At 17.5% G+C, this 11,050-nt stretch overlaps 4 protein-coding genes across 4 annotated transcripts, besides 21 other annotated features; 2 read left to right on the forward strand and 2 right to left on the reverse strand. All coding sequences in view use genetic code 6, as the record gives it.

The window, feature by feature from the left end:
* Positions 1-181: 181 nt before the first annotated feature.
* On the reverse strand, positions 182-2,972 carry IMG5_134760 (hypothetical protein; the record flags this gene model as incomplete). Its single annotated transcript, XM_004031866.1, has 5 exons — positions 182-216; positions 523-772; positions 849-959; positions 1,186-1,296; positions 2,898-2,972. 5 exons carry the CDS (start codon positions 2,970-2,972, stop codon positions 182-184), a joined length of 582 nt encoding a protein of 193 aa, XP_004031914.1.
* Positions 1,892-1,927: a microsatellite.
* A 142-nt stretch (positions 2,973-3,114) lies between the features above and the next one.
* IMG5_134770 (hypothetical protein) lies at positions 3,115-4,116 on the forward strand (the record flags this gene model as incomplete). The annotated part of the gene is made up of 2 exons (XM_004031867.1): positions 3,115-3,681; positions 3,784-4,116. The coding sequence occupies 2 exons, from the start codon at positions 3,115-3,117 to the stop codon at positions 4,114-4,116; spliced, it is 900 nt and encodes a 299-aa protein (XP_004031915.1).
* Positions 3,697-3,778: a microsatellite.
* A 32-nt stretch (positions 4,117-4,148) lies between the features above and the next one.
* Positions 4,149-6,334, reverse strand: IMG5_134780 (kinesin-like calmodulin-binding protein, putative; the record flags this gene model as incomplete). The annotated part of the gene is made up of 4 exons (XM_004031868.1): positions 4,149-5,267; positions 5,435-5,590; positions 5,630-5,967; positions 6,169-6,334. The coding sequence occupies 4 exons, from the start codon at positions 6,332-6,334 to the stop codon at positions 4,149-4,151; spliced, it is 1,779 nt and encodes a 592-aa protein (XP_004031916.1).
* Positions 5,286-5,362: a microsatellite.
* Positions 5,286-5,407: a microsatellite.
* Positions 5,296-5,385: a microsatellite.
* Positions 6,001-6,088: a microsatellite.
* Positions 6,002-6,102: a microsatellite.
* Positions 6,076-6,131: a microsatellite.
* Positions 6,335-6,441: 107 nt separating the features above from the next.
* Positions 6,442-6,482: a microsatellite.
* Positions 6,442-6,486: a microsatellite.
* A 217-nt stretch (positions 6,487-6,703) lies between these two features.
* Positions 6,704-6,737: a microsatellite.
* A 175-nt stretch (positions 6,738-6,912) lies between these two features.
* Positions 6,913-6,976: a microsatellite.
* Positions 6,977-7,075: 99 nt separating this feature from the next.
* Positions 7,076-7,113: a microsatellite.
* A 195-nt stretch (positions 7,114-7,308) lies between these two features.
* Positions 7,309-7,380: a microsatellite.
* Positions 7,309-7,401: a microsatellite.
* Positions 7,402-8,028: 627 nt separating this feature from the next.
* Positions 8,029-8,082: a microsatellite.
* Positions 8,060-8,100: a microsatellite.
* A 282-nt stretch (positions 8,101-8,382) lies between these two features.
* Positions 8,383-9,795, forward strand: IMG5_134790 (protein kinase domain protein; the record flags this gene model as incomplete). Its single annotated transcript, XM_004031869.1, has 2 exons — positions 8,383-8,950; positions 9,080-9,795. The coding sequence occupies 2 exons, from the start codon at positions 8,383-8,385 to the stop codon at positions 9,793-9,795; spliced, it is 1,284 nt and encodes a 427-aa protein (XP_004031917.1).
* An 18-nt stretch (positions 9,796-9,813) lies between these two features.
* Positions 9,814-9,857: a microsatellite.
* Positions 9,858-10,169: 312 nt separating this feature from the next.
* Positions 10,170-10,275: a microsatellite.
* Positions 10,194-10,253: a microsatellite.
* Positions 10,194-10,281: a microsatellite.
* The last annotated feature ends 769 nt before the right edge of the window (positions 10,282-11,050 follow it).

Consider the following 11,050-nt stretch of genomic DNA (forward strand, 5'->3'; position numbering starts at 1 on the left):
ATTTATTTTTCATTTATTTAATATTATAATAAAGATCTATTAAATAATTTGATTATTAATAATATTAATTTTACTATTTTTATTTTTTTTAGTTTGTTTATCTTTGAAAACAAATTTTACATTTTTCTTCTCTTTTTGATATTATTTCTTATTTTTTTAATAAGAAATACTATTTTATTAATCATTTTAATAAAATGTTTCTACAAATTAATTAATCTTTAATTTATTATTTAAAAATATTAACATAATTATTATTTATTTATTTTACTATTTTTTTTAATAAATTTCCTTATGATTAATTTTCACAAAATGCTCTTTGTAAAATATCATGCCATGAATTTTCTAAATTATCCTTATTTTTATGAAATATTTCTAATATTAAATCACTATTTTCGCTAATTAATTTTTAAAAATCCTCCATTTTTTAATTGTTAATTTAATTTTCTTCGCAATAATTATTTTGTTCTTACTATGTTCCATTTGTACTTGGTCCATAAAAATATATTTAATTATCTTAAATACCTGAATAAGCAAATTAATAGTTACTATAGAGTGAAATAGGATGAACCAAATGACAAATTTTAGATTTAGTTTAATACTCATAATCTACTTTTCCTTTAGAAATGTCATAAATAATTATTTTCCCGTTTTCAGAACCAGTAATAATCCCTTTTTCTCCATTAATATAAAAAGCTGGAATATTATATCCTTAACATTTATGTTGTTAAAAAACTTAAACACATTAACTTTCATCAAAATAATTACTTTATTTCTGATATTAATAATTTGAAATATAATAAAATATATATATATATATATATATTAATTTTTATCTATATATTTATTACGATATAACGTAAGTCCCATATTCTTATAGAATTGTCTCTTCCTGCAGTTATTACTTATGTATCATTTTAATTAAATTGAAACGAATTTAATTTATTTGTATGTGTCTTGAACTATGATTATACATTTATATATTATAATACTAGTATTTATATTTTTATATTTACATATAATTAAAATTATGTCGGAATTCTAAAATCATATAATTACACAATTGAATCACGTGTTCCTACTAAATATTCATTTGATTTATTTTTAAAAGTTAAACAATTTATAGGATTTATTTAATTATTTTCATTATGATTATTTTCTGAATGTTTTTGTGTGAATAAAACTTACATTTTATTCAAATCCCAACCATATACTTAAGAACTTATACATCCAGATAACATAAAATTACTATCTGATGAAATAGAGAGAACTCTTAGCCAATCTTAGTGCTATGTAAGTCTTTTATTTTTTTAAGTATGTATTTTTTTTTTTTTTTTTCTAGAATACGTATTTAAGCATGTTTATTCTTTCCAAATTTTAATTTTTTTATCTAAAGAACATGTAGCGTAATATTCTTAGTTATCTTTTTTAAAAAAAATTAAATTTGTTAAAAATTCTGAGTTTTCATGAAGTGTATATAACTCTTTTTATAATAATGTACTCCAAAATTTTATTTCATTATTTTCTATTTATTATATTTTTATAAATTTTAGTTATTTTTTATTACAATTCGAATATGCGAACTTTTCTCCTTATTTATCAAAATACATCATAAAAATACAACATTAGTCTTACATATTCATTTCTTGTTATTATTATTGGTTTTATGTATTCGTAGTATATTACTGACTAGTTGACCATAACTCAGAAATATTATTTTAAATATTAATACTTTTAAATGTATTTTTTTTATTTTTAATCTATATATTTTTTAATTATATGATGGTAATATATTTTTATTTTTTACATATCGAGAAATATTTAAATTTTTTAAGCTTTTTTTATAATAAACACAATTTTTATCCTATTTTTAATGCATTTTTAAATATAAATGAAATATTTTATTTTTATAAATATTTATTTTATAAATTTATATATTAAAATATAATAGAAAATCTATTTTATTAAAAGAGATTTTTATATTATTTCCCCCACCCCCCTAAACTAACTATAATTATTATTTAATAATTTTATATAAACAAATTTATTAATAATAATTATAAAAAAAAACCAAAATTTTTTTTAACAAAAAAAATAAGAAAGAAAAAAATAATAATATGTAAATATATAAATTAATATATGTCAATATTATGTATTTTTTATATTTTTTTTTAAATAAATATAAAAAAAAAAATTCATTTATCTTTAATTAGTTTTTCTTTATGTTTCAAAAACTCCATATGATTCAAAGCTCCCATAAAAATAAACAACTATCCCAAATAATAAGTAATCATAACTGCCAATTAACTAATTTTATTTTCAAATTCTTCTACAAACATATTAAAAGAAAGCAAAAAATCACTCACACAGAATAAAACAGCGCCCAAAAAGACTAATCTGGAACTGATTTTGGATGTTTTTCCTCTTGAGCTTGAAGTAATGAGCATACTAGAAATAATACAGGCATATATAAAAACAGGAATATTCAAAGAAGAAGGGAAATTGCGTTATTTAGTTAAATGATCATGTACAAAAAATACCAAAAAAGCTAAAAACCCAACTAAAAATAATTATAAGTATCTAAATACAAAACTATTCAAAAACGAAATCACATAAGATATATGTGCTATAGCAAATGATATTAAACCCAATAAGAAATAATTCTCGCCTTCAAACATTAAAAAAATATCACCTAAACATGAAAACAAGAAACCACTTAAAATAAAAGTTTTAAATTGAGAATTTTATGATTATTTTCCAGCAAAATATGTATATATAAACATTAAAACTAAAACAGATGGCTTTAATATATAATTTGCTTCCTTTATTTCAGTATATAAGCAATATAATTGACCTGCCATTAATGATATTAAAGCTATTATTGTTATTTCATATTTTACTTAGGTTATACCTAGCTTTTCGGAAGTTTTTTGGGATGTTTTTGCTTATCTTTGGCCTACAAAACCTTTTGCCATTTTTGATTATTTTTTTTTTTTTTTTTTTTTTTTAAATAAGATTATTAATTTATTCTTTGTTTAAATTTAGATTTTTTTTATTTTATTTTTTTCTCTTTTTTTGTTTTGTTTAGATTTTTGTTTTTTTGTGAAAAAAAAAAATATGATTAAAAATACTTTAATAAGATCTTTTACAACTATAAGATATTAAAATTAGCCAATTCCATTGCATTATTAATTTTTATAAAGTTCGAATGTAAAAGTAAAAGATAATTTAATTGTTTTACATGGATTATTCGGTTCTCATACTAATTTTCGTTCCATAGTTAAAAATGATAAAATTAATTCTATTGTGAATTCATATTGCCTTGATTTGAGGAATCATGGACTTTCTTAACACAAAAATACGATGTCTTTGACCGAAATGGGAGAAGATTTAGTATATTTTTTAGATAAACATAATATTTATAATGCTTTTTTAATGGGACATTCAATGGGGGGAAGGGTTATTTTAAGTGCTTTGAGAGATCATGGTAAATTTTTAGAAGAAAGAGTAAAAGGAATTATTATTTGTGATATAACTAACGGAAATTTACTCAAAGAAAGAAGTGCTGACGTCTATTAAATGTGGATAATGATTAATTAATTATTAGATATAGATTTTAAAAATAAACCAAAAATAAAAATTTAACAAGAAGTTAAAAATCTTATAGAGAATACATAAGTTGCAGTAAAAATAAATAAAATATAATATATATATATATATATATATATATATATTTATATATATATAAATACATATATATATTTATTATCTATATATATATTTTAGAATTTCATGAATATGAATGTTGTAGAAGATTAAAATGGAAATTTTAAATGGAGAATGAATTTGAGTGCAATAAAAGATTTTTATATGTAAAATTTAGGTGAAGATATAAAAACAGAAAACGGTTGGAAAAAAAATGTATTTATTATATGTGGTGCTAAAAGTCATTATATAAATTAAGAAAAAATAAAAGAATTTTACAATATTTTCCCTTATTTAAATGAAGATAAAGATGTTCATTTTATAAAAGGAGCTGGACATTGGTTACATGCAGATAAATAAGTTGAATTTATAGAAAAAGTGAGTGATTTTTTAAGAAAAGTATAAGAAAATTGAACAAAATTAAATATATATATATATAATATCTCTCATATTATATTATAATTTTTATTATGAAAAATACTATTGTTACTTTTTCTTTTTTATGAAAATAATATATTAGATAAATTATTCTAAGTTGAAATTGAATGAGAAAGGTTGTTATTATTTTTATTTAAGAACTTTTAAGTAAAAACGTTAGTATTGTAATTCGAATTATCATTATTATTTTATATTTAAGATAATTAAAATTAAGAATCTATAATAAATATACTATGTTCGTTTTCTGTTGAAATAGTATTATTATTTTAATTTTGAAAAAAATTGTTTTTGTTTTAAGTATATAAATTAGTCGAATTAGATTATAATAATTACTATAATATTGAATTTTGGTTAGAATAAAAATTTTAAGATTATTGTTTTTCTTAAGAGTTTTACATTTATTATTAGGTTTATTTTGTTAATTTTTCTTATTAAATTTAACTTGATTATAAAGAAAGAGACTTCTCTGATATTTTTATTATTTTTTATTTTTATTCTTGAGTTTTTATTTATATTTTGGGTTATATTATACTATTTTTTAGTCTTAATATTAATTCATTTTCCTATTTTATTTTATTTGATTTTAATTCTTCGTTTTCTTGATTATTTTTTATTAAAATATTATATTTTTCATTTTTTTATTATTAAATAAGCTATTAATAAGAACTTTATAATCTTTAATTTTCTTATATCATTAATTATAGTTTTTCTTTTATTTTAATAAATTCCTTTGTTTCGATATTTTTTGAAGGATCATTAACTATCGATTTTACTCTACTTCCATATTATAAACTACTCTAACTTTCTTCTTAATTAAATTCACTAGGACTTATATTTACAAACATTAATGTTTTAGCCTTTTTTTATTTTATTTAATTTTTTATATATAATTTTACATTTCCTCCTAATGAATCTTTCATTAAATATGTTAGCTTGTTATTTCTATAAGGTATATGCTTTTCTCCGCCTTATAAATTTTAAGTTGCTAAAGCTTCAATAACATCTCCTAAAGATGTTAATGATTTATTTATATGTAAAGCCTCTTTTATTTATAATTAGTTACTATTTGATTTATTAATTCTTTCGCTTCCAGCTAAATCCACAAGTGTTAGTTTTCCATATAAAATCTTTTATTTAATATAGTTTATATTAATTTATAATATATAAATGTATTTAATATATATATATATATATATATATTATATATATATATATATATATATTTATTTATATCATTATATATATTTTTTAAATATATTTATAAATAAATTAGATTTTTATTTTATATTCATACTTCTTATGATTTTTTGTTTTTAATTTATATTTCTATTATTGTTATTATATGAGATCTTGATGATTCGACATTCATATCAGTTTTACTTACTTTTCTTTTAGAAAATCCTTATTTTATTATATTTAATAAATGCTCGCTTGAAGTTGCTTCAATAATCTTTTTTTAAATATTGTTTTTATAATTTTTTATTTTTACTTTAACATTTTATAAATAAATGCTATTATTTATATAATCTTCTTTTATTTCAATTTTTTTTAAATGATTATTATCTAATAAATCAATTATATTGTCGGTATAAAGTTCTACTAAATGTACTTTAACAATTATATTATTTAATTGTGACATATTTTAAATTAAATTATATAATTCATTTATTGCTCTAGGAGTTATTCCTGGATTTTCTTAGGTACCATACATTGTAAATGTTTTGCCACTACCAGTTTATCCATAAGCAAATACACAAACATTATAACCATCTAATACACTTTGTATAAGATTTTTAACATCTTGAAAAACATTATCTTAAGTAGAATCTTATATTTTAAATTAAAATGAATATAAAATTCAATATATTTAATAATATAAATATATATAAATATATATAAATAAATATAATATATATATAAATATATATAAATATATATATATATATATTTGTATATATATATTTTTTTTTTTTATATTTTTTATATTATATAATATATTTTTTTAATATAAGATATCTATTATTATACTTTATCCGAAACATGAATCAAAAGAGAACTTTTTTAATCCATTTCTTGTTTTTATTTATATGTTCATTTCATCTTAAATTTCTACACATATATTATTATTTTATTAATTATTTTCGATTTCAGATAAGGGACGGACTCTGCAAAATACTCTTATTTATCCTTTCATGTCTTATATTATATTATGTAATATTTTTCTCTATTTTATTTCTTCCGAAATTTTATTTTATAAAATAATGATTTATTAATTTAATTCATTATTTTTTTTTGTTAATATTTATATTTAATTATCGTTTATTTTAATTTTCTTTATTTTATTTTTATTTTTATAAGTATAATATATAATTTATTTACTTATTCTTTATCTTTTTAATTATTATATTATTTTTCTAAATGAATTATTTTATCATTATTTGTATCTATTATTAATTATTATTAATTAATATTCTATTCTTATATAATATCTTTATTTTCATTTTTTTCACTATTATTAACTTTAATTAATTCTACCAATCTATTATATTCTAAATACAAATGTTTAATTAGTTATTTATCTTAATTATTCATTTATCGATTATTTTTTAATTAGAAATCTCTTTTATATGTATTTATTTAATTTTTTAAACACGAAATTTAATTAATAATCAAACTTTTATCATCATATATAGCTAAATTATTTCCATTTAACAAACTTTATGTTCTTTTTTTAGATTAAATTTAAGAGTTATTTTCAATTATTAAAGAATAATTATTATTATATTTATTATTATTATTATTATTATTAATATTATTATTATTATTATTATTATTACTATCACTGTTTACTGATTAATTTTGCTTATACTATTTTATATCTATTAAAATTTCGTTTTTTACTTTCTTTTCTTCTTCATTTTTCAATTTTATTTATTTTTATATTTAAAATATTTGTTTTAATTTAAAAAATTTTTATTTTAAATCTTCTATTTATTTATTTTTTTACTCAATTTCTTTTTTTTATATTTCTTCTAGTTTTTATAATTGTTTTTCCATTTCTATATTTTTTTGTTACATTTTTTCCTTTTATTCAGTCATTTAAGTATTTATCTATTATATTTGGTTAATTTATTATAAATAATTCTATATTAACTATTAATTCTAAACATTTTATTACTATAAGCTATTATTTTATTGCTACAAATTATTACTTTATTACTGTAAAGTATTATTTTATTATTAAATATATATTTTTTATTAACAGTGTTCTTCTGTTTATTATTAATAATGTTTTATTATTGATTAAAGTTGATTTTTTTCTTCTATAAGAGTATTTATTTCAATAGTTTTTTAATCAAAAAAATGTTAATTTTCTACTTAAATGACAAGTTCATTCATAACGCTTTAAATTTCATTTTAAATTGGATAATTTGTTGAATTTTAATTTGTAAAAATTTGAGAAATTTCATTTTTGTAAAAATCAAATTTATTCTAAAGTAAATTATTCCATTAATTGAAAAAATTTATTTAAATATTATTATTATTTTGATAATTCTCCTTTTGTATTTTTTATATTGAATTTAATGCATTTTTTGATTTTTCTTATATTTCATATATTTCTTGATATAAAATATCTTTCTTTTATGGAAATTTTTAGTTTCGTGATGTTAAGGTATTTGTTTTAGTCCTATTTGTATTTGAATATGTCATTGTGTATTCTTCTTCGTGAATTGAATTATTTTAGAATTGATCTAAATCATAGTTTGATAATAAACTTTAAGATAATTCAGTGTTTTGGGATAGTTGTTATTAATTCATTTATTGTTTAATTTTTATTTAATGAAAAATAACTTTTTTTTAAAAAAAAAATATAAAAAATTTTCAAAGTATTTTTTTTTTTTTAAATAAATATATTTGTTTATTTTTATAATTATTATATTTTATTAAGTATTTATTTTAATATTCATAATATAAATATATTTGCTATATTTTATAAAATTATTTCATAAAAAAATAAATTTATATATGTATAATATAAAGTAAGATAAATCATAAATTGAAATAATTAATATTTATTTAGATTAAAAAGCTTTTTATTTTAATAAAAAAAATTAACGCCTTTGAAAAAAATAATAATAAAAAAAAAGGAAATATACATAAAAATAAAACAAACGAATATTAAAATAGCTCATTATTATCAGAAATAAATTACAATCTTTAATATAATAAATAAATAAAAATATGGAATAAGTAAATACTATTTAAAAATCTGAATAAAGTCCATAATTAAAATCAAACAAAAATAACAATTAAAATTACTTACAAAATTTTATAAAAGAAGAAATAATAGGTTAAGGTTCATACGGTTTAGTATATAAGGTTCGTACAAAACAAGGCGAATGCAAAGCCATGAAAGAAATAAATAAAAGTCTTTTAAATAAAGAGAAAAAAATGCACTAAATTTTTATGGAAAAAATAACTAGATACTTTAAACATCCTGGAATTCCTAAATTTTCATCTTGTTTTTAAGCAAATGAAAATATCTATTTTATCACTGAATATGCTTCTGGAGGGAATTTTTCCTCTATTATATCTAAACAAAAACTCAATTTTTAACAAATTAGATATTTTTCAGCCCAGCTGATACTTATATTAGAATATTTGCACATAAACGGTTTCTCCCATAGAGACTTTAAGCCCGAAAACATGGTTATAACTTCCGAAGGGCACATTTAATTAATTGATTTTGGCACTTTAAACGATTATGCGCCTTCCTTAATCAAAGAAGAAATCCTTAAAGACGAAATAAGTCAGAAGAACGAATATAGGATGCAAAAAATGAAGCTCGAATATGAAGAAGAGGCTAAAAGAAATGAATAAAAAATCCCTTTTAATGAAAATATATACTTAAAAAGTAACTCATTTTGCGGTACACCAGAATTTGTTTGCCCTGAAATGGTATTAGAAGAAAATTGTGATGCAAATGGTGATTTGTGGGCTTTTGCGTGCATTTTATATAAACTTTTTACTTAAAAAACTCCATTTTGGGATTAATAAGAGCTATAAATATACGAGAAAATTAAATAAGCGAATTTTAATTGCTAGCATGAAAAAATACCATAAAAAGCTTAAAATTTAATTAATCAAATGCTAAAATAAGAATAATAAGAAAGATTAGGCTATATTCATATTCATGAAAATTTAACTTAAAAAGAAGTTTTAGAAGCTTATTCTTAAATTAAAAATCATGAATTTTTTTAAGGATTTAATTGGGAATAGGCTTTTTAGTGTAATGTACCAGATTATATATAGTGCTTAATGAAATAATTAGATAATGGAATAGGTTTTGAGGGTAATATGGTTAAAAAAAAGAAGATTTTAGCAATTTTTAATGTCCATAAGGTGAAATATATTATCGTTTATAAAGGAAAACCTGGAAAATTAGTGTATTTTAGTGACAAAAGTAAAAGTAAGTAATAAAAAATAGTTGTTTTAGATAAAGAGTGTGTTTTAGAGTTAGAAAACGAAGATGAGGTATATTTTTAAATTTAAGGCAGTAAAAAGAAATTGATTTTCAAATAATAAAATAATGGTTAAGCTTTATAATTATATAATATTTGTAAGAAAATTATATAAGATAATTAACAATTATGAAAAAAATATATATTGATATTTTTTATTTTTTTTAATTGTTTTTTTTTTTTTTTTTTTTTTTTGAAACTAATTTTTTGGAATTTAATTAATCTTTTCTTTTTTTTAATATATATAAAAAAAAATGATAAAAAATAATAACAAATAAAATATTTTTTAATTAGAAAAAGAAATATATGAATTAAAATAAAATGAAAAAGACTATAAAGATTTAAATTATTTATTATCAAATGTAGAAAATCGTTATTAATTATTAATTGAACAAAAAAGATAATAAGAATAAGACTTTTAAGAGAAATATGAATTTTAATTAAATTAAGTTCGTGAATAGAAATTAAAAAACGATTAATTAATTTAAATACTAAATCTAAAAGATGAAGAAATAGCATAACTTTAATCTCAAACAGGCTAGTATTAATAAGAAATAGATTCATTTTAATAAGAAACAGGATAGTTTTAATTATAAATAGATTAATTTAAATAGGAAACCATATAAAGAGAGTATTTATATAGAGAAAAGGAAGAAAATTATAAGAAATTATTAAGTGAAAATGAAAATTTAAATAAAATTTTGTAAAAGGAAAATGAGGAAAATTGTAAAAAGATGGAAAAAATTATACTTGAGAATATTTAAGTTTAGTAAAATTCTGAAGAAATTTTATTAGAATAAAAAAAGACTTAAAATTTTTCGGAAAAAATTCTCGAGAAAATCAATGAAATTTAAAGTGAAAAAAATTAGCTTTTGGAAGAAAAAAAATACTTATAAATAAAACTTTAAGAAAAATAAGAACTTATTGAAAAATTAAATGAAGAAAATAATGAAAAAAATGAATTTTTTATATAATTTTAAGAAGAAAATGTACTTTTTTAAAAATAAATTTAATCTCTTTTGGATGAAAAAAATCAAATTTAAAATAATTATGAATATCTTAAAGAATAATTTGATAGTAGTTTGAAAGAAAAATTATAAAAAGATGACTAAGTCGGTTTTTTGGAGAAGAAAATAGGATAATATGAAATTATTTTAGCTTAGAAAGATACTAAAATTTAAAATTTATAAGAAATTAATTAAGATTTAAATATAAATTTAGGTGAAATAAAAGAAAAAATAAAGGATTTAGTGAAAAAAGAAAAAAAATTTGAAGAAAAAAAGCAATTTTTAAATGAAAATATATAAAATTTATAGGAAAAATTAATTTTTTAGAAAAAAAAATAGACAAGAAATTGAGAAAAACGAAGAATTAATGATTTTAATGGA

The sequence above is a fragment of the Ichthyophthirius multifiliis genome (genome assembly GCF_000220395.1).
Source record: "Ichthyophthirius multifiliis unplaced genomic scaffold scaff_1120509251050, whole genome shotgun sequence".
Taxonomy (NCBI): Eukaryota; Ciliophora; class Oligohymenophorea; order Hymenostomatida; genus Ichthyophthirius; species Ichthyophthirius multifiliis.